The sequence below is a fragment of the Carcharodon carcharias genome, chromosome 16 (genome assembly GCF_017639515.1).
Source record: "Carcharodon carcharias isolate sCarCar2 chromosome 16, sCarCar2.pri, whole genome shotgun sequence".
NCBI classification, from domain to species: Eukaryota; Metazoa; Chordata; class Chondrichthyes; order Lamniformes; family Lamnidae; genus Carcharodon; species Carcharodon carcharias.
In genome coordinates this window covers 57,023,924-57,047,879 of record NC_054482.1, presented here as the reverse complement: position 1 = coordinate 57,047,879, position 23,956 = coordinate 57,023,924, and the positions used below count along the sequence as shown (strand labels likewise).

The 23,956-nt window shown below is 42.8% G+C and overlaps 1 protein-coding gene across 1 annotated transcript in view; it reads right to left on the bottom strand.

Moving 5' to 3' along the window:
- Window positions 1-23,956, bottom strand: part of sgip1a (SH3GL interacting endocytic adaptor 1a) — a 208,113-nt gene that overhangs the window by 43,881 nt on the left and 140,276 nt on the right. The window contains exons 10-15 of the mRNA XM_041208987.1: window positions 23,207-23,292; window positions 21,957-22,049; window positions 18,181-18,255; window positions 16,796-17,293; window positions 13,028-13,152; window positions 9,107-9,233 (exon numbers count right to left, since the gene is read on the bottom strand). Of these exons, the coding sequence (XP_041064921.1) occupies window positions 9,107-9,233; window positions 13,028-13,152; window positions 16,796-17,293; window positions 18,181-18,255; window positions 21,957-22,049; window positions 23,207-23,292 (1,004 nt within the window). The remainder of the gene's footprint in view (window positions 1-9,106; window positions 9,234-13,027; window positions 13,153-16,795; window positions 17,294-18,180; window positions 18,256-21,956; window positions 22,050-23,206; window positions 23,293-23,956) is intronic.

The window sequence follows — 23,956 nt, the reverse complement described above, 5'->3', positions numbered from 1 at the left end:
AAGAAAGAACGTACATTTATTTGACACTTTTCATGTCTTCAGTCTGCCCCTCAGTACTTTATACCCAATAGATTCTTTTTTTTTTAATTCATTCATGGAATGTGGGCTTCGTTGGCCGGGCCAGCACTTATTGCCCATCCCAAATTGCCCTTGAGAAGGTGGTAGTGAGCTGCCTTCTTGAATCACTGCTGTCCATGTGCTGTAGGTACACCCACAGAGCTGTTACGGAGGGAGTTCCAGGATTTGGGCCCAACGACAGTGAAGGAACGACGATATATTTCCAAGTCAAGATGGTGAGTGGCTTGGAGGGGAACTTCCAGGTGGTGGTGTTCCCATGTGTTAGTTCCCCTGTCCTTCTAGATGGTAGTGTTTGTGGGTTTGGAAGGTGTTGCCTAAGGAGGCTCGGTGAGTTCCTACAGTGCATCTTGTAGATGGTACACACTGCTGCCACTGTGTCGGTGGTGGAGGGAGTGAATGTTTGTGGATGGGGTGCCAATCAAGTGGGCTGCTGTGTCCTGGATGGTGTCAAGATTCTTAAGTGTTGTTGGAGCTGCACTCATCCAGGCAAGTGGAGAGTATTCCATTACATTCCTGACTTGTGCCTTGTAGACAGTAGACAGGCTTTGGGGAGTCAGCAAGTGAGTTACTCACTGCAGGGTTCCTAACCTCTGACCTGCTCTTGTGGACACGGTATTTTTACGACTAGTCCAGTTCAGTTTCTGGTCAATGGTAACCCCCAGGGTGTTGTTAATGTGGGATTCAATGATGGTAATGTCAATGAATATCAAGGGGCGGTGGTTAGATTCTCTCTTGTTGGAGATGGTCATTGCCTGGCACTTGTGTGATGCAAATGTTACTTGCCACTTGTCAGTCCAAGCCTGGAAATTGTCCAGGTCTTGCTGCATTTGGACATGGACTGCTTCAGTATCTGAGGAGTTGTGAATGGTGCTGAACATTGTGCAATCATCAGTGAACATCCCCACTTCTGACCTTATGATGGAAGGAAGGTCATTGATGAAGTAGCTGAAGATGGTTGGGCCGAGGACACTACCCTGAGGAACTCCTGCAGTTATGTCCTGGAACTGAGATGATTGACCTCCAGCAATCACAATCATCTTCCTTTGTGCTAGGTATGACTCCAACCAGTGGTGAGTTTTTTTTATGTTGGATGCAATCAAATTCATTGCATGCAAAAGGGCTATTGGTTGATGTATTATGCGAAATTTCCCCTTTATTAGTGCCAGGAAACTGATGTATCTCAGTCAGAGGAGGAAAGCTGTCCCACTGGCTCCCCAGCTCACAATACCTCTTGAGGGATTGCCCATGCAATGGGCAGGTGTACTGCAATTAGATTGAAATGATGGAAATATAGTATACAAGATATTTTCTGCCATTATTGTCAAAGCAACTCTCTGGGTGCAAGGGATGCCATGCGTTTCTGTCATTCTAGGTTGCTATGGGCCCTAGAAGAGAGCTTTACAAGTAAAACAGCCCTTTACTTACTGCAATCAATCACCTAGGTAAGGCTAGGGATTCGAAATAAATTAGGTCAGATAATTCTTATTGCTTCAGTTGACAGCATCAGCTATTTGACATATGCCTTAGAAATTTCCCTTCCCTCACTGAGGAAGGTGGAAACACTTCTGAAATGATTTAAATTATCCTGATCCTGTAAATTGGGACACAGGCATTGGTGGTGGCCAGCAGTCCCATCCTGCTGAATATCTGCCACCTTTGTGGAAAGGAGGAAAATCAGCAGGCTCCCTCCTTGTCAGCTCAAGGATGCTGCTCTTAAAATTAACAAAGTGCCAAATTAGCTCATTTGGTAGCTCATTTTGTCTCTCATTCAGAATGTAATGGGTTCAAACCTCATTCCAGAGCTTTAGCAACATATAATCTTGCTGCCGTGGCATTGCAGCTCTGAGGAAAAAACTACATCGTCGAAGCTTCTTTCCCACTTCTACCTGCTCCTCTTTAACTTATCAACAGTTTCGGGGTGTGTCTGGACTACTTCTGAGTTCAGCCCAGTTGATCCCCATTAAGCTCAGCAGGACTGAGTGGGAATGTCGGTCGTGCTGTGGACCTAAAGTAAGGTCAACCATTGATTGCCTTGCTCCCAGCTGGAGGCTTTAGAATTTTTTGGAACATTGTCTTCAGCCCCATTTCTGGTTGTGCCTTTACAGAGATAGGGTGTCAATCCCTCCGATTTAAATGATTCCATTCCCTCGATTTGGAATGAGTCACCTTCAGAGTGAAATTATAGACCCAATTCTTTTAAAAAGAAATGGAGTACCATTTGAGAAATGCCCCAGCCCCATTGTGGAAGACTAACAAAATCTGGGCGATGAACTCATCGGAACACCAGATGCTGAGAGCGCATATCAAAATATTGCATAATCTAGAGCACATGATATTTTCATCTGGTAATTTTAGTGCATGAAAGCTCACTGGCTGTGGTGCACAATTGTCCAATATGGTGTTGTGACATATGTCAGGATGAAAGTATAAAATCTTCCTAATAAATTTAGTGTCATTCCAATTTCGACATTCCTCACTTTACAATGACACGAACCCTTTAGTGAACTTTAACTAGGCTTATATGCTTTGCATAAGCACTGATTTAGTGATGTTGGCATATGAGCTTTGCTAAGATACCTGTTCTCTATTAAAACCACCAAGTTTTACATTTGCTTTTATAATAACTGGTTACAAGCTGTTATGTATGCCTAATGAGAACGTAGAGGAAGTTGGAAGATTGCAATTCTGTCCTTCACTTGGATTATTTAGAAATCATATCAATGAAATTCAAATTAAAATATATCCTTTGGAAATGGTTACCAAACTTTGGAGCATGATATCTTTTGGAAAAGAGCAACATGATAGAGTAACTCAGTATTTTGTTTGGTTGTGGGATTTTTCTTCCATCCTTTTCTTCTTCTTCCCTGCTTTCCGATAGGTCATGTCTGTTGCTGTGAACAGATATTAAACATTAACAGTCCTCTGGTATATGTTGATATGGTGTGTAAAGAGAATATAGTTTTTTTTCCTAATATTACTGTAGGATGCTGAAGCAGGTTTGGGGGCAATGTGTGTATGTATGGTGTGTGTGTGTATGTGTGACTGATTTAATTAAACTGAAGACAATCAGACTGCGAGGTTTAAATCATCAAAGGGATTAGGTATAAAAGCAGGCATTTTGAAATGGAAATGGGCAAGCTAAGATGAGGTCCCAGTAGATATTTTATAAATGGGAATTTGCATTAAGAGATAAGTGAGGAGTGAATTGTGAGCTGTTTGAATTTCAAAAGAGGAATAATAAGAAGTTTTACAGCTGGCAAAATTGTAAATAAGTAAGGCAAAGTTATTAAGTTTGTTTTTCCAGAAAGTGTTGGCCATAATGACAACATAAAAGAATTTTATATCCTTGGAAAAGTAACTTTCAAAGAAAGTTTAAAACAATGGATTTAAAGATCAAAGGGGGAGAAAATATAATTAAATAAAAAGTTGAAAGCTATATGTGAGTGGCCATGTGAGATCTTGAAATGTGGGTTATGCAAAGACAGACTTGTGAAAAGCAGCCTCTGGCCACCCCAGAGAATTGCTTGGCTGTTCCAGAAAGCAAGGTTTTGATAAAGGCCTTCAAATGCCATTGTTGAGTGAGAGGAAGAGATAAACTGTGAAATACCTCCTTATAGCAACAGTGGGTGCCTTGCACTAATATTATTGGATGTTTTATACATTAAGAATCTATTTGGACTGTTGTCTAGAAAAGGTATTTATTGTGGGAGTCTAGCTATGTAAAAAATCCTTTGGGAAATGTTGTAAGACTAAATTTAACTGTGTAACTGTAATCTTGTGTGTTTAAGTATTATTTTCTTTTGTTAATAAAGGTTTTAATTTAATATTTAAAATCCCCAAAAGTGGTAGTGGAATCTTTACTTCTGACTACAGTGCACATACTTTCTCATAATAAAATATAAATTGCAAATCATTGTGATAGCTTGGCCAAGTTTCCCTTTGGGATTTGATTACCCCTGCAATTACCACCTGCCATATCATAACAGGTGAATGTTGACAGGCTATTCCACTGAGTTGGTGGAGGGATAATCACAGTTGAACTTCAACTTATCATCTGATAATGACATTACACAACTACTTTACACCGATCATTAAAAAATAATCTGGATGAGAAAATAAAGATTGATTAATCCTCTTCCTTGACCAAAGACGTGAGCGCAGTCGAATGCACCCTGCACCTGTGGGAAACCCGAGATCTGTGTGAATCCAATCGATCTTGCATCCTGGCTGTCCTGGTCCTGGGAGAAATGCACAAAAGTTGTGTGCCCTTGTGAAGATGGCATCCGTGACCCCATGGTCACTGTGCTCACGTGGCGCACAGATCTCCATCGCAACCCATGGTCAACCATGTCAACTGCAAGGGATTCCATTCGCGGGCGCAGGGTCTTCAGAGTCCACAGAGGCTGCAGGGTTGGCTCATTGGGGATAAGGGCTACCCGCAGAGCAAATGGCTGATGACACCCATGCAACAGCCTCAGATTGCAGCAGAGCGACGGTATAATAAGGCTCATGCAGCTTGCAACTTGGTGGAGCAGACCATTGGGATACTGAAGATTGGGATGGCGGCTTGTGACATCTCACAGAGGTCAACCGTGGAGGCCTGAAAGGAGCCACGGGTGTAGAACTTGAGCATCTCGGTCATTTTCACAGCCACTGGCAGTGGATGCCCTCCAATTCCCCATGGCGCTAAATCCTGCAGAAGCAGGCAGATGTGACTGACCAGTTCCCCAGACATGCGCAGTCTTCGGCAACCTGGTTTTTGGCCATCTGCAGGAACATAGGGCGGCGTCTATAGACCCTGGGCCGAGCTAGGTGCTGACTAGCAAAGGCTCGCTGTGGCTCTTCAATGGCGTGTGTGGGAGCCCAGCTGCCCCTTCTTCCAGAGGGTGCTGCTCCTCCCTCTGTGCAGCCAGGCTCCTCAGTCATTCTCTTCTCTGTCGTTTTCACTCCCTGTAAGCCACAAGGCATACAGCTAGGTTACCAGGCTCCATAATCCTGATATATTCCTCCTGCGGGATGAAAGAGAGAGACACATGGGTTAGCATGGGTGTGCTAATTACCTGTCTTGGTTAAGTCGAAGGTCCCTTAATGCATCACGGAGAGTGCTGGCCACCACATGATGGCCAGAGGTTAGTGCACTGCATGGCTGCTCAAAACTCCGCCTTCCTCCACCCCATTTCACCCAACCAATTGGCGGCAGCTTTGCCCACTGGACTGCGTGCTGTGCTGTCAGCTCAGGCACAGGCATTCTCCTAACCTGCACTGCAAGGCTGTGCTGTTAGCTTGAACCATGGGGGAGAATATTCCAAACTGGGATGCCAGGATGCTGACATTGCAAGGGGCTGTGAGCACTTCCCCCACAGTGACTGCTGCATGGCCGGCTTTAGCAAAGAGATTGTACAACCTGCCCAGTTGTCCAACTCTCCTATAGTCCACTAAAATGCTCATTAGTTTGCAGTCTGTGCTTGAAGGTTGAAAAGCTCTGGAGCACTTGTTGGCACTTTGCTTGAATGGGCAGAGAAGCTAGAGGCCCGACTCCAGTCATATCAATGTGGCTGCACCTGAACTGTCTCAGCTGCAGAGGAATGGTCACTTTATACAAAATGTCCCTAATGCATGGCCACTTCCCTTGTTGACTGCCGCCACCCTGCATGTGCTCGTGCGCTACCTTCAACTGCAGGGCAGCCCTTGCACCGCGCTCCCCCCCCCCCACCACTCCCACCCACAACGCGCCTCAACCTTGAAGTCCAACAGGTGTCCTTCACGAGCGCTCCGCAACATTACTGTGCACTCACCTCCCAGTTCCCCTTAAACTGCAGCCTGCCAAGTGCACGCCTTTTACATGCTGTTATGAAACACATCAGCGTGTGATCACTTAGACGTGGGCGGATGATCCAACGTGGAGTGCTGAGTCTGGTGGGCTAGCTGTATAATGATATCTAATGACAGGGAATCTCATTGTAAAGTAATTGAAGGGCTGAGCAGACAATCACAAACTGGTTTCACGTTGTGAAACCGATGTTTGGCCTTCTCGCTATATTGTCCGCTCACGCCACCAAACACACCCGACGCCAATGCGCACAGACGAATCTACCAGCGATCCTTATGATCATCAGGTTTTGTAAATTAGAATGGTAATAGCACAAGGGAGGAAGGAGAGAAAGGAGAGAGAATAGATGGTTCAAGTAAAAGGAGAAAGGATGGAAGGACAGAATGGGAACTGCACAATAATTAATTTATATTAACACTGAATGTGGACAAATTGGAACTTGAGAGACTTACTGTAGCAAAACAGGGTAAAGGGCAAACATCAGACTGAATTTTTGAGTATAACAGTAAGAGAGCAAGGAAAGGTTTCATGCCTCATTTATATTGACAAAGAGTGAGTGATTCAGGATTAATATACTTCTATCCAGGTTTGGCCAAAGCAGATAGCAGAATTCATGGCAGTTTCACTGACTGTAAATCAGAAACCCCCACATATTGATCTCATCCTGTAATGAGTGGAATCCATACACAGATCACTGCCAAACCATCACTCTCAGAAACACACGGTTTGATTATAACACCATGTAAGTAGAGGGGTTTGAATGAGTTGAAACTTACTTGTAGGCAGAATCTTTAGTTCGGCAGGCGTGATTGGCGGGCCCGGGAGGGTCTGGGAAAGATGCTGCCACCAGCGATCAGCCCCTGACCACAATTTCACACTGGTGGGCCAATTAAGGCCCGGCAAGTGTGAATGGTGGCTCCTCAATGGTCAGGAAAGGATGGCTGGGGGACTGTCGGCCGCTGGGTCCAATGGTGACCTGGCGACCGGTTTAAAATCGGCACAGTCAGCCCCTGGAAGGCTGCCAGTGAAGAAGACATCTTCGGTGTTGTCAACAAGAAATTATGGCTTCAAGTGCAGCTGCAGGTGCCAGGCAGGAGGGCAGATTGAGTGGGCCCTCGCCCCTCCCCCCCCCCCCCCCCAAGTTTTCTGATGGGTGCCTCGCGGTCCTCCTGGAAGAGATGGCTGCTAGGAGGGACACCCTTGTCCCGAAGGATGGAAGGAGGAGACCACCGCATCTAATGAAAAGAGCTTGGGAGGAGGTGGTAGCACTGGTCGGCAGCCATGATGTTGTGCGGTGCACATGGGTGCAGTGCTGCAAGAAGGTTAATGACCTGCTGTGCTCAGGAAGGGTCAGTACCGAGTGGGCATGAATCAGTGTGTTGAGGTGTTAAGGTCTACTCATCCCCCTGTGGACCTCAGGGGTGTTAGAGCCTGAGTGCCAATTGTCAATGACACCGGAGCTGGCCAAGGGGGTGAGCCCTGGCTGCTTGGACTGAGTACCTTGTGGCTCGAGGGCCACGACTCGGATGTGCCCTGCGAGGTGTTTCTCAGCTGGGGTTGGCCAGGCTGCAATGGCGCTGCAGATAGACAGGGGATTAATCAGTGCTCCTCTGTCCTTTCAGGAGAATACGGCCCATAACAACATTGAAAGGTCGTGGACCAGCGGAGGCCCCCAAAACCTCCTAACCCTAACCAGATATGAGGAGTGCACAGAGGTGGGAGTTTCAAACATTCTTGTGTAGTCTCATTGATGGGAGATTCAAAACTGGATTCCCCATGGATCATTGAAAGATGATGGCATCGTGATGCCATCCATGGTTTCACCAGGGTGCCTGGCATGCACAGTGACAGTGTGGTGACTTTAACTAATGACATGTCATTGTTCTCCCTTAGATTTGCCACCACATGCCCAATTGCAGGACCCCAAAGAGCAACCCCTGACGCCAGAGAAACGGCAGGTTCCAGATGCACCTGCGTCACACCCGCTCTCTGAACCAGTTACCAGCGCAGATACCAGCACCTCAGTGGGCATTAGAGTGACAGCTAGAATGTTGGTGCACAGCGGTGAGGGTATTTCACACTTGCTTGAGGGGCAGGCAGAGGCAGAGAGTGCCCAGGGGACCAGGACAACACTGAGTCGAAGGCAGATGATAAGCCTCTGGAGTCGACAGTAGGCGGCAGATGCTGGATGTCAAGGTCATCAAGGCCAACAAGACACCAGAATCAGCAGGCTGTCTCCAATGCTGGTGCCAGCGAGGCGGTGGGGGTGGGGGGGGGGGGCGCACCAAGATGCAGCACTCGTTGCTTTCACCAGCTGATCTTTTGGATGAGCTCTTGAAAAGACTTTTAATGTTTGCACATTAATACATCTAATGTCAATTCCCTTCTCACCAGTACAACAATTACATAATATGGAACACACACAATTTTGATCTTAAAAGTATGCTAATCCAATTGAATGAAATAGTTTCTAATGTGTAGAAGCAGTGATCACTCAGTAAGATAAATTCTAATCAATGCTTGTCAAATTATAAAAGTTTATCACAGGCCTCTGCTGACTGTTGCTATCCTCCATGATGATCACCCTCAAAATGGGAATGAAAAATATCTCCTGCATATTGTATTTAAATTCAATAAACCATTTTTTCTGGAAGACATCCATTTTTTGCCACCTCTTCTTAAGGTACTGAATTCAGATTGATTATGACTGTACAAATGTTGGTTGCCCTTTGGTACCTTTCTTGAATGACCATTCTGAGAGTCCAGACAGGATTTGAGTTCCAACAGGCTAGTCAATTAAGGGAATCCCAGTCCAGCCTGATTCTGTCCACAGCAACAACATATACTTTCCAACAGGAGTCACTGTATAGTGATCAGGAGTTGACAGGAAACAGTGAGGGACCGGGTACAATTCCCAATATTTAACCAGGGGGGTTGAGGCAAATTACAACTGTATTGCCACTGAGCTGAGATGAGCTCAGATGAACTCAGAACAGACTGGAATTAATATACTGTTAACTTGTCGCAATTAAGAACTGTTTCCATGAGTGTGTTTATTTTGGGCCTATAGAAGCATGAAAGAAGACAGCTATTTAAAAGAAAAACCTTTAAAAATAGTTTCCTTAAGTCAAACAGCAGCATTTGTTGCATGTTTTAATGCTCTATTGACACAAAGAAAGGTTAAGTAGAATATTTTACCAACTGTAGGAGTGGTGGCGGCACTCAGTGAGTTAGTCGAAGATATGGAGGAGGTGCTTTCTGCTCGAGCTAATGGCGCTACTGGCGGAGGACTAGATGAGTGTATTGGAGGACTAAAAGACCTGGACTGTAAAACATAAAGCAAAAAATAATTGGTTATTGAATTGCGCCTTATTACAGTTCAAATTATGCATTACCACACCAAGTTTCTAAATGAACATTTCATCATTTAGCTTATGAGATTTGTAAGACATAGGAATGAAACTTATAGTAAGCTTGAAATTATACTAGTTTTTCTTCTTATTTCCTCTCTTGTAGGTAAGGACTTATGCGCAGTGTAGTTCTGTGGCTGCTGGCTATCTTCCAGAACATCAAGTCTACTTGAAGTAAGCCAAGACAATGAGTGTTTGAAAATTATTTGACTGTGATTAGCATCACAGCCAAGCCTGATGTTGACTTTTTCTAATATCTCAAACAGGGAATCACTGGGAAGCAATCAGGAGCAGAAAAGTTGGCTGAAATTTTCCTTAACTAAGGAATACTCAAGCCAATTTCAATCCCACTGTTATTCTAACTGAAATCAGCTAACTTACAATAGGCCACAATGAAATTATAACATTAGGTGCAGATGACAAATTATTCAACAACAACCAGCATTTAAATAGTAACAAAGCATCTCATGGTGCTTTACAGGAGCTTAATCAAACAAATTTGACACTGAACCACATAACCAGATTTTAAATCAGATGAGCAAAATCTTCATCAAATAAATAGGAAATAGTCATTTGGTAGTAAAGAACTTGAGCATTGCTGAAAAAGAGACATTTTTTGTTGAAGCTTTTCATCTTACACACATCAGGACAATTCACAAGAATGCTAAATGTCAAGGGAACAACAATTTATAGTATATGAGAAGAGAATGGTGATTAGTTGGTAAGAGCCTCCGATTGGTAGAGGCGTTGCCATGGAGAATTCACCAGTTGATGGTGACTGCCAGTCAACTGCCAAGCATTGTTTGAAATTTAAACCACACAGCTTAACTCTGATTAGTCAAAGCATTGCCATGGGGAATAAACTAGCGAATGGCTGTCACTTACTTTGTGTAGCTAAAACAGGCACAATGTGTGTACATGCCCTTTCTGTCTGCAAAGAACAGGACCCATTGTATTAATATATGTAGCTTCCAGTTCACACAAATGCATCACACTGTGAGCCTGACTGACAATCTTAAATTGGTTGTCAGCATAATTCTTAGCACACTGAGGATTATTTAGCAAATGTTGTCCAATTTAAGATTGTCAGCCCGGCTGGCAGTGTGGCGCATTTGTGCGTCCTGGAAGCTACATATATTAAGTAGCCCTGCTCTTTATAGACAGAAAGAATATGTGCACACATTGCACCTGTGTTAGCTATACAAAATAAGTGCCAGCCATTCGCTGCTTCATTCCTCAGGGCAAGGCCTTGACCAATCACAGTTAAGCTACCTAATTTAAATTTCAAACAATATCTGGCAGTTAACTGGCAGGCACCATCAACTGGTGAATTCTCCATGGCAATGCTTCTACCAATCAGAGTCCACTTGCCAACCAAGCAGCGCTCTCTTCTCATACTGTATGAATTGTTGTTCCCTTGACATTTAATATTCTTGTGAATTGTCCTGATGAGTGCAAGATGAAAAACTTCAATAAAAAAAGTCTCTTTTTTCAGCAATAAACAGATAGGAGTTAAGGAGAATCTTAAAGGAGGAGAAAGAGGTGAAGAGGCGGACAGGTGTTTAGGATCCAGGCATGGTCGTCAGTGTTGGAGGGATGAAATTTGGGGAAGTATGGGAGGTCAGAATTAAGAGAGGACAGAGATCTTGGAGAGTAGTAGGACTGGAGGAGATTAGAGAGATTAAGGATAGTCTCTGCTATACGGTATGCTCTGGGAATCGGAGGTGCCGGTTAATCAAATATGCCAATTCAATAAGACATAAAGTGACTTCTGCATTTTCATTCACCAAGAAAGCTCCAGGATAATCACATGAATGTTGAAGACTCGAGAGGTGCAGGAGTGCCTGAATCAAGTGAATGGAAGCCAAGGGAAGATGGAGACAGATGAGGCAGAGCAGTTGAAGGCTGAGACTGGAGCAAGGACAGGCTGCCAATAACTATTACCGGTGAATTTGACATCTTCAATCAAAAAAACAGACCCAACCCCAGAATTTCGGTTAATGGAGAATTCCAGTTAGTACAGTGTCAGATAACAGAAATTTTACTGTAGAATAGTAACAGGCTATGACTGGTGAAAGGTTCAGATACCAAGGGTCATAAGTGAAAAACTAGCAAGATATTTGTAAATAGGAAAGTCAGATGGCACTCCTGAAAATCAGGTAGCCTGGGAATGGGGTCGGAAATCCTGGAATTGGGACCCGGCCACCATTTTTAAAGGGCTCCCATGTCATCCCAGTTTGGTGAAAATCCACCCCTGTGGGAAAATTGAAAAGTAAGATTGAGACTTATTTAAAAAATGCTATTGTGGATTTTTCTGCATTTCAAAAGTGCGAGTGGACTGGATAGCGAATGCTTCCTATAAAGGAGAATTTTTCTCCGACAACCTTTAAACATAAGTTGGATCATCTATTCTTCTTAAGAATGGGGGTGACGGTCTAGTCACATCTAGTCATGAACGGAATTTTATGGCCCTGTTGTGGTGGGGTGGAGCCGTAAAATGTGGCGAGCCATTCAAAAATCCACTGATTTCAACGGGACTGTACAATCCCATTGGTATAAAATTCTGCCCAAGGTATCGGCACTGCTTTACAATCAACACATGGGGCCAGATTTTCACCATTGTGGTGGCTAGCTCGAGTCAGGAAATTTCCCACCTTGTGAAAAAGTGCCCCAAATGGTGCAGTTTTCATTTTGGGGGGGGTGTGGTTGTAGATGGGGCCAGGCCCACCGTCCACTGATGCAGATCGGAGGTGACTACAGTTTAAAATGCCTGCCTCGGTTCTCTAGGACTTTGTCCCAAGTGTTTTGTTTAAATATTAGGCCCTGTAGCTTTCACACTCTCTCACCCCCCCAGACATGCCCCATGTCCCATCCATGCCAACTTATGCTCCCTACCCACCCCTAATGGTCCCTTGTACCCTCCATGCCAAACCATTCCCACCCATCCCCATGGCACCCTATAGTCCTGTGCCAACTCATGACCCCCACCCCCACTCATCCCCATGGCTCCTTATAGCCCCTAGGTGAAATTAATGCCAACTCATGCATGTCAACCCATGCACCCCACCACCGTTCTTTATATCTTCCATGCCAACTCACCCAGTATCCACCATGGGAAGACCTCAGGAGCCAATGTAGGTCAGAAGCATAAGGGTGTTTGGTGAATGGGACTTGGAGTAAGTTAGAAGACAGCATGCAACATCATAATGAGCAGCTAAAGTGAAGGGCAAATATATCTTTGGAAGATGGAGTCTCTGGTTCAGATGGCCCCTCAGCCCCACCCAAACTGTGACAAGGAGACCGCCTCCATTAAACTGTTAGCCACCACAGTCCTATCCACAACGAGAAAAATGCTGGTGAATGCTCTAAATGGTTTGTAATTGGGGCCATGAATATGCAGGCTGGATGCTCACTGAACTGCAGAAAGCAACCGATCGTCTTGCTGATCCAACGCCAGAAAATTTTCCGGTGGCTGGAACGTGTCAGGGAACCATCCCGATGGGGTACCCCATTATTTTCCAGCCCTTCCCTGCCTCCACTCTGGTTCTCAAGACTATGGACTGCATGGCTCTGAACCCCACAGAGACCAAGTGAAAGAAATGGCTTTCTCTCTGTAGCTTCTCATTAGGGCATTTAACAAACTCTTTCTGTTACATTTCCAGTAATATTTTAATTATAATGAATATGACAGCAACACTCCAAAACATACCATGTCAGTAACACCAGGCTTTCCAGGAGGCAGTTTAGGCCGTGATGGAGGGCGAGGTGGTGGAGGAGGAGGAGTGTTACTGGTCAAGCCTGATGGTGTTGCTGGACGGGCAGGAGATGAAGAACCTGAAAATAAGTAGACATAGTTTAATACTTTACAAGTTATGGGGGAGGCCTCAGCATGGGGTGGGTGGGGTAGCTCCTGTTCCTCTCGGCTCACAAAAATTCCAGATAAAACTTTGTAAAACTTCCCTTGGCCTCATCTGACCTCATTCTGTGATATTGCACCCTTCCCTTCCCCATCCCACCATAGATTGATTGTTGTTGTTGGACCACATGTAGAACTTCTAAATTGGGAAAACTTTGTTGTGGTGCTGATGAAATAATCGAGCCACAACTTTTCAATATAAAGCAGGTCTCCAACTTCCAGGATACATGGTCTTCCTGGGCTGAATTAAGGCAAATAAAGAGGGTGGGGCGCAGGAACACAGAAGGAACCTGGGAACATGGTGTGACCCCCCACCTTCCTCCTACCACCCTGTAGTTGCCACATGGGATTTACAATCTACTACATTGACTCCCACTGTATTTCCAACAGCGCTGGCAGATCTCTGCCACGTTGCAAAACTGGCCATTCTTTGTGTATGATCAACAGTCAATATGGCGCATGCCAGGAGACTATTCAATTACCTAATTGAACATAATTATTACATCAGTTGCAAGAAAAATAAAATTATAAACAAAGTTAGAAAATTGGATATTGAAGTTCTTGTATTTCATCAAGAAGCCATCTTAGGGAGAATATATTGGGCTTGAAGGGAGTGCTGTGTAGATTTACTAGAATGCTACCCAGACCCTAAGGGTTAAGCTATAGGGAGAGATTAAACAACTGGAATTTAGAAAGTTCAGGGGTGATTTGATTGCAGTATTCAAGATATTAAGGGGTAGATAGGGAGAAACTGTTTCCGCTAGTTCAGGAGTCTAGAGTTAGGGGGCCTACTCAAAAAATGAGAGTCAGGCCTTTCAAGAGTAAAATTAGGGAACACTACTTCATGCAAAGGATGGTTGAAGTTTGGAACTCTCTTCTGCCAGATCCTTGGCAGATCAACTACTAATTTAAAAACGGAGATTGATAGATTTTACTTGGTTAATGGTATTAGAGGATCGACGCGAAGGTGGGTATATGAAGTTTGATTCCAGAATAAGGTCTTGTTGAACAGTGGAATAGGCTCAAGGGGTTAAATGGAGGTAAACTCCTGTTCCTATGTCCTTTGTGTTTGAATTTTTTTCAAAAAGGGTTTCCTATAGTAGATGTGACCTTTAAATCGTGGCCCAAATTTAAACCTGCTTTATTGGCAAGTACGATATTTTTCTTTTAGTTTTGCACCTTAAATTTCAAGTTGGATTCAGATTAGGGCAAATCTTTATCAGTTATTTTTAATTTATTTAATTTTTTTTCTCCTCTTCTTAAGTGCTGTCTCTTGCTGTTCTTCATATATGTGAGGTTAAACCGCAAGTATTGGCAGACTATTCAACTGTGCACACTATCAAGCCTAATGTCCACAAATGGTATGTGTGGGGAGAATTTCAACTTTTGGTTATGGTGTAAAATGATGACATCAATTTAGCAGTTCATTATGGAAGCCAGCCTTATATTAATTTCCATTGAAGTCAATGGAAGAGGAAATCGGCCTTGCTGTATAATGGGCAGCCCATTCCATATTTAAACCATCGCCAAGTCACGCCCATTAACTTCCAATTCACAGGATGGCAGTCAGGAATGGGAACCATACCTGAGTTTTCTCCTCCCAGCTTAAGGACACCAAAGGTAACTCTAACAGTCTAACTGTGATCAGCTAACTCTATACAGATCAATCTGGAATTTACCAATCTGTGTGACTCAGCACCACAATAGGCAATACAATTCCTCATCAAATGAGTATACTTTTTCATCCACATCCCCTTCATCTATATTTGTGAAAGAAGATTGATATACAAACAAATAATGGAAGCTGCAACATTGGGACAAAAAGCCATATAACCATAAACTCATGTTATGGTTATAAATCAATGAAGAAAATATGCACTCAGCAAGACACAGATGTGATCTAATTACACAACAGGAGGGGTCTTAGGGAGGTGATAGAAATTGGCTGACAGGAAGTTGTTTTGGAGAGGTGAAATTTGTAGCATTGGCAACATTCACCATTCACTCATGGTTCATGCAGGAATTTAAGTGAAATTTCCTGTCAAAGCAGATTCATTTAAAAAAGCTTCTTCAAATCATTAGACTCAGGAATAAATTGTTCATGCTGGTAACACTGACATTCAGTCCTTCACTGCAGTCAATAAAAGCAACACAGGCCAGAGTTCAAACCTTGGTCTTTCTCAGTCAGCGTGTTTCAGTGTCACACCAATTACCCACCAGGCTATTGGGGAAGTTCAATCTTATTGCAGTTCTTAAGTTCTATTTATAATGATAATGCTTCACTGACAGCAATCAAGTGAAAATGAGACACCAACATTTTGTTATAATTATAAAGCTGTGAGCTTTGTGTCTCTGATGATGTCCAGGACTTGACTCTGTAAGCCTAGAGAGCTGCAGTTGTAGAGAGCAGAAAACATGACCTCTATTTTATTAACCCTCCAATGAACTCAGCAGCACACAAAGAGGGGAGAACAGAACTCAAGTTGTAGGTCCCCGCATAAGACCTGCTGTCATATCAGTAACATAATAATGGGGATGCATTGAATAAAAGGGATATTTTACTGACCACAGGTGTATTCCCATTTGAGGCCTCTTGTATAGGTTTGTCAATATACTTTTGAGAGATAAAAATCCAATCTAATACCAGGTTTTATAAAACAAAAACAGAAATACCTGGAAAAACTCAGCAGGTCTGGCAGCATCGGTGGAGAAGAACAAAGTTGACATTTCGAGTCCTCATGACCCTTCAACTCGAAACATCAACTTTGTTCTTCTCCACCGATGCTGCTAGACCTGCTGAGTTTTTCCAGTATTTCTGTTTTTGTTTTGGATTTCCAGCTTCCACAGTTTTTTATTTTTAAACCAGGTTTTGTAAGTTTTTTTTAACTATTCCACCTCATACAATTGACCATTATTTGTGTTTGTGCAATGAGGTGTGAAAGATTATCAGACTATGGGAGCACTGCACCTGCACCTAATCTTACCCTCTTCAGAAATCAATATGTGTAGATTTTCCTAATGGATGGGCGGCAGGCAGAGTGTTACTAGATAATAATTTGAAATTGGAAGCTTGGTTAATATATCCTGCCTGTAGCCTGTGGAGTGGGCAGAGGGGATGTGGCCAATTGTAGCACTAGTGCAATGGAGCAGTTGCTCATTGGGCCATCAAAACGCACTTGGAAATGATGCTTAAAAAGTAACACTTGAACACATTTCTCACAGTTTATGCAGGTTTTTGGAATCTCTTGATGAGTTGCTGGTTTGGAACACACTGCAAGCTGTGCAATACCCTATATATATAGCATAAGAACCTGTCGGCCAGTTTCGATATAAGGTTAGAGGTGAAGCTTTTGTGGGGAGGGGCAGGTGAAATGTCACTGCAGACTCTTGTGCCTTCAAAAGAACATAGAAATAGCAGAGCTTAGCACAGAATGGTACAGCACAAATACAACAGGACAGAAGCAGGAAGGAGCCAGTCATGTTGCTGCCATCGAGGCTTCTCAGCGGCAACAGGCTCCAGTGTGGGCATGCGAGTGCAGTGTTCAGCCAAACACCACGTACCACTGCTGCTGGACACGCCACTGCCTGAACTGGGTCCTGGAGACGATACCACTGTCCTGTAGGTAGGAGGTGGAGGGGGAGGGGGCGTGGTCTTTTGCCCCATAGCCAGCTCTTTCAGGGAGGAGGACGACTCGCTCTTTTCGCTCTTGACTAAAACCTGCTCAGAACTATTTTTCTCACTCCCATCATGGTCGAGAGGCACAGGAATGCTTGGAGGGGCATCGAGGGACCTGTTTTCACTCAGAGCCACTGGTGAAACCTTGTCATGGGCAGGTTGATCAGAGAAATCGATCCACTTATTCTTCGACAGGACGACTCCAGATCTGTGAGACGCAACTGGGCCAAAAATATCATCCAGGTCATTGATAGATAAGAGTTTGTCAGGCTGGGCCTCTGCGGTGCCCTGGTCATTCCCTACAGTCCCATGGGCTGAATTCGGTAAAGGTTGCTGTGTTGCTGCATCAAGGTCTGATTTGGTGCCTTTCAGGCTAGTGTGGTCTTAAGTTCAAAATTCAAGAGTGAAAAAATCAGGAATCAAAAAAACAAAAGGTTAAACACAAAGTAAAACTCAAGAACATATACATTCAGTGTCAAAAGACTGAACAATTCAATATTAACAAAGAACCAGATTTGAAGCATTTTTTTCAACAGTGAAGAAAATGGATTTTTCCTAACACTCTGCCAACTGCTACCCCTCTGGAAGTACTGGCTACCCTTTAGTACTTTGCCCAAGTGACCTTTCTTCATGCCAGAGCCTAAACAGTGAGTGTCAGTGCCTTATTCTACCATGTAATGCATATCCTTGTCTGACAGTCACATAAGCACTTTCCAGCAGGGAACACTAGATACTTCAGTGGGATACTGGCAGATTTTTTTCTCCTCCCTAAGAGGTGCTGAATCCTTTGTAGCATCCTCAGCATCCTGACTCAAATCAGTTAACACAGCACATCAAGAATGAACCTGGGATTGTGTTGGGGTGCACAACTCAGTTCTACGCTAAGAGGTACGCTTACTGAGTGCACTGGGTGGAGATCTTCAAAATACAGTGTTCTTCAAAGTTTGAAGCAAAGGCTGTAAGGTGTAGCAAAGAAACCACCTAGATTATGTACTACATAATTTGAAAAATAGTTTATACGCAAATGTGAGCTGAGATAAAAGGTCATTTACAATTAGAGCAGCATTTCTCCATTGTGTTATATGTTAATTTATGGCTATTCAGATTACATTGAGTCTATACCACAGAAACAGGCTATTCAGCCCAACCTCTCTATGCTGACATTTGCTCCACATAAGCCGATTCCACTAAAAAGGCTGCAGAATAGGTAAATGTCAAGCTGGCCATATTATACCTAAATGCTACAAAGCACTAAACTACAAAGCCCTACCTGAACTCTCTGCCAGTGGTGACCCTGTGCGAGGTGGTGTGGCTGGAACATTTTTTGGAGGAAGTGGAGGAGGAGCTGCAAGGGGAAACCACACAAAAAAACAAGATGTGATATCAAAGTGTTACAAATATAAAATTTATAAGGTTTGGGACTGTTTGTCTAATTTCAGGTAGAAATTAGTGGGTCATGTAATCTGCTCTGATTTCTGTCCGGCAACAAGCTTTGGTGACTTGGTTGATAAAGGTTAAAGTGGGAACCAGGTTGTTTTACTGGGAGAAAGTGCAAGATGTTCGCACCTGTAGACAGTGGCAAGAGCATCTATGCTGACTGTGGGTAGATTGTTAGTCTCCAAGTTTCATAGGGAGGTATTAGGGATGTCAGGTTTTATAAACAGTTATAGTTTAAATTGTCTACTTAATGTCAAGCTAGAAATAAATTTTGGGTCTGGAGGATAGCTCATTAACATTTCTACCTGGATATAGGGCCCATGTCATTCATGTTGCCTTGGAGATGGGCTTTGAGAGGGGAAACATCCATAGCAAGTTATTGCAGTATCAGGATACAGGGTTTTTTGAAGATATCCCTGAAACATACAGATACAAGGAGGACTGCCAAAATCTGAGAAAGCGAGAGAGAGAGAGAGAGGAAGTGAGAGAGGGAGAAAGGGAGAGAGATAGCCAATTCTGCACCTGAAGTAGAGAAAATGTTGTCTTATTATTCAGCAAAAGGAGGGTGGGAGCTCATTGAAGAGGCTCTGTTCGTGAGGATTTAAACAAGGCTGGGAGATTTACCTAACTTTGGCTAGAGGGTTGAACTTTCAGGGTACCCTCACCGTGAAAGTCATTTTGGGGATCAGAAGTTACCTGGCCAGGAGAAGTAAGCAGGCCATTAAGCAGAGAATAGCTTTGGACTGGTGCCGGGAGAGTAAGGTGTTCACTTAAGGGACAGAGTAAAGTATAACCACAGTGTGGGATTGTTGGTAGTGTTAAAAGTCACATGGGGGATATTTTCTGTAATTTAAAATGCCTACAAAAATAACGTTAGTCAATGTTGCTTTTAGTTTGTTACAGTAAAAGTCTTGAAATTCGAAATCTTGTTGTATGATCTTTTTCAGTTGGTTATTGAAATTTAAATACCTTTTAAAAAGTTATCAGTCTATGGGGATTGGAACAAAAGTTAAACATTATTTGTTGAATTTTACACATTTAAAGTTAAAGGAATAATGACATTAATAATTTATATATCTTCTAAAAAATGACTTTTGCAATCAGGGAATCAGTAACACATCAGACATAGGGTGGAGAAATAATTTGCAATCATAGCACATTTCACCAATTTTGAAGTCTAGTCACTGTTGTTTTGTGGGAAAACACAGCAGCTAATTTTGCACAAAACAAACGAGTGAATAAGCAGTTAATTTTTTTTTTAGAAAACTCTGTGCTTGCTTTGATAAAGTGACACCAGATCTTTTCCATTCATCTGAACAGGCAGATGGTGTCTGAGTTGAATGTCTCATCCACAATACACAACCTTTTAACAACACTGCACTTTTTCCAGAATCATACTGAAGAATCAGCCTAGGTGAGGTTTTCAAGCACCAGTGTGGGGCTTGAACCCACAACTTTCTGACTAACTGAGCTGAGATTGACACTGGCAATAACGGTAGATTTTACTGCAGTAGCATAACACATAGGACCTGATATCTGTCCCTGTGACCTCTAGGAAATGCTTAGTTTCTAGGTGCTATGTTAAGGAACAGGGGGCAGAGCTGGTGGGTGGGTTGGGGTGGGGGGGGGGGGGGTGCATATGGGGAGGTGTTGCCCCTTAGTTAGTTGCAAAAGGTAGCACTGAACGAATGGCAAATGCCAGTGATGGGGTGGAAATGGAAACAATAATGGGTGAGCAGAAAGCTAGTGATTGATCAATTATTTGAGTTCAGGAATTCTGACAGGGCTTTCCTACAAAAAGATTCATATATCTGACATTTCAGGCTTTCATTTATGCGTTTGTCGAACATGCTGCCAAGTCTGGGATAAGTACGGACTCCACTAGCTGAATCAATGCAGCTACTCCTAACCACTTAAGGGAAAAGCATGTAACAACACTCACTGTTTGGCCAAACCAAAAATTTGAGTAGCGAGTGATCATTCCAGAGTCACCTGCAGTGAGTCTCCAATAACAGAGGTCCTCAGCCTAGATGCATTTTCTATAATGAATATTCTGACTGGAGCTATAGCAGATTGCAATGGTGGGAATGATATTTTGGCCATGCATCTTGAGCTCATGTGCATTTGGCATAAAAGGACCTTAAGTATTGCTGATTAGAGGTTGCCATAAGAATCTTGTTTTATTATCTAAATAGCATTGATGCGTTCCCAGTAAAGTCACACGTTTTCCTCCACCTGTCAGTGGACCAGATATGTCTAACACATATCTAATATCTTATTCTGCAAAACACCTGATTTGGTATTTCCACTTGAAGGGTTTCAGATAGTGAGTTAGAGCAAGGTGTACTGCTCTATTATTAGTATTATGGTATTATTTCAAATCAGAATAGCTAGTTCTCCCTGGTGACCTGACCAACATTTATCCGTCAACAACATCACTAAAACATATTATCTGGTCATTTACTTGTTTCTGTTTGTGGGATCTTGTTGGGTGAAAATTGGCTACCTCTTGTTTCCTATGTTACAACAGTGACTAGGCTTCCAAAATTGATTGGTTATAAAATGCTTGCTAAAATGTCCTGAGGTCATTAGACCTGCAATTTAAATGCAAGTCTTTCCTTTTTCCTATGTATAGATTGGATAATAGCATTACTAATGTATCTGTGGCACCCTGATGGTTAAGTGCTATGGTAACGTCTGCAGTCACGACAATGCCATGCCTAGCAAGATTTTGGTTGGAGGTCAGGTTCCTGTGTGCGTGGCAACTTTGTCATTGCCATGCTTGTGGACAGTAGACCATAAAGAATGAGTCCCTCATAAAAATTCAGATCAACCTGCTTTGCTAGGGATTCATTTCTGCAGATATTTGAATGCATTACCAGTGAATGCTGGCCTGACATCATCACTGATTCTGGTCACTGGCTCTAGGTTCTGAGTTAAAATCAATCCTATGGTCAAAAATTCTCTTTAAAATTAGCTGCTGTTAAGGACCAGTCCCCAAAGGACTTGAGGTCACAGCATAAACCCAACAAGCACAGCAGCAAGACTGGAAATGTCATTATGGCAGAGTGGCCAGGCACTCTTTTGTTTAGTCAGAGATACATTGCTGGAGCAAATGGTTCAACACCACCATCCTGACTCTGATTGAATCCTTGTGGACAAATGATTCAAATCTAATGACATAATTGTACATAAAGGACTCAAGATCATTCATCTGCTCTAAACTCTTGGGCATGCTCTTCATTATATATTTTGGATGAATTTTGTGTTCATAGCTCCCAAGCCTCTTTACCATAGGGTTTGTCAATCTGAGTTTATGGTTTTTATCAACAATAGGACTGCAGTGGGTCTCTCAAGAATAGCTCAATCTCAAAACATGGTCTAAATAAATAATTACAGCAAACAAAAAGTGAATATATATTGTATTTGTAAATAACAGAGTTCAGCTAAATGTAATACAGGATGGCTCATCTTACATTGGTGTCTATTACTCAGCAGTAACATACACGCTGCCGTTAATAATTGTTTAATTACATATTCAGTTCAAATGCTTGTTCTCTAAACTCTAACGATCCTGTTTCAGAATTAATGTGGTTACTGTGAACTTACTTCCAATAGGAAATGACCGTGTCGTCAATGATGACTGTCTTTCGGAATCAATGGCTTGGATTGGCCCCCAAATCTCAGGCTGATCAATGACCGCTTTAAGACATGGACAAAGTCAGCCAACAAAATTAACACAGGGCATAAATGTACTGCATGAACAATATATTTTACAAACAATAGATTGCACAAACTCCATAGTTCATCAGAAGTCCAAACTAACAAAATTTTTGATTCAAGATTCCTTGATCCCAGCTGTTAAGCCAAGATTATGCCAGATGTCTTGCTGGAGTTTGCTGGGTCAATGGGAGGACTACTCAGGCACTGCTCAGTCACCCGCCTGCCCATGTCTGTTGGAGTGTCTGGTGCCTGCCTGCCCATGTGGAGAGGGCTGCCCAAACCTCCCATAACTGTGGCCATTATCTCTTTGGCCTCTCTTAGAACAAGGGACCAATGACAAACCTTTTGGCACAAATGTTGGGGGTGGAGGCAGCTCAGAGCACTCACCTGCCTGTACCTGACCAGAGAGGCAAACATATGTCTTAGCAGAGGCCAGTAACACCACCATTCTCTTGGTATATTAGGTGTCACACAAATGTTAATTTTCCAACCCCCTCATTGGAATTCAGATCTTCCACTCTTGAGATTGAACAATTCACACCCAAGCACAAATAACCTTGAGTTGTGTATTTAATAAGCGGCACCATTTTCTGTGAGTGAAACCGGTTTTGAACCTCATAAGTACATAACAGAAAGAAACCAATAAGGTGAAAATATCAGATAAAAGTATTTATCTTTAGTCACATCCACATCTTGGCTCTGTACGTCACTTCACATCAATCCTATATATTACAGAGCATCAGATGTTAATCTTCATCTTCGGTAGTTTGCTTATTATTCACTTGGGAAGCTATACCTTACTTAAAGCTATTCTCTCATTATTGCTATCGAACACATTTTACTTCCTTTTTTCTCTTGCATCCTCAGTGGAAATCAATGCTGATTTATCCGTTGGTGCTAAGCCAAAAACCTCAACAAGTACACGTCAAGCCAAGAATGTCAGACACCAACCAAATGTGTAGCATGATAAATTTAAAGCTGCACTATCTGCTTGAAAATATGTTTGGTGATGTTGAAGCATGAAAAGCTATCCATTAAAAAGACATGATATGCAATAATGTTCTTTACATTATCACACTGTGTATTTGTACATGCAGATTTAGTCACTGTTGGTTCAGGCATTGTGTGTGAAGTACCTTCTGATTTTATGCCTTCGAAAGCTGACTCCAGTGGTGGGCCAAAGAGTGGGATCAGAGATGCTGTATCCTCTGGCCCCTTCTTACTACTAGGAGAAGAGAAAAAGAAATGAGAAAGGAAGAAATTGATAGTTAGAGGTTGAGAAAAAGGAAATTAAGTGCAGCTGAGAATCACTACATCTTGCTCAGCCTAAATCAATGTTTCTTATTAATTTTTTATTAAGGACCACAGGCCTAGACAGTGTTCTGCATATGAGTGTTACCCCTGAGGAATCTTCAGACATATTGCACCAAGGATTGATGGGTCTTAGATCTTGGTTCACAGTTTCACTTCATTAGCACATAGAGTTAAACCATCTGCCCTCGGGGAAGGAGAAGTACAAAACAACATGAAGAATAATTCCATGAAAACCCTGAGTCCTGTAGTTTTAATAGAGCCCTTTCACTTGCTGCTTGGATAAGCTTGGTTGCTTTGAGCATTCTGTGCCTTTCTCAAATTGGAAATGAGGAGCTGGAGCAGCATTAAATTCCAACTCTGAAAACACATCATAACTATGAAGAGAGAGGTAGAGAAACGAAGAGCAGAAAGTCCAACAGATGTAAGTGAAGGGAAGCTGGGGCTAGAGCATCAGGCAAAATTCTGAATATCATTCAGCTACAGTTAGCAAAATCCATAACAAACTTCAAAATAAAATGGGCTTCTAAAATCATTCTGCAATTACTGTATTAAGGACATTAATCAGAGCAGGA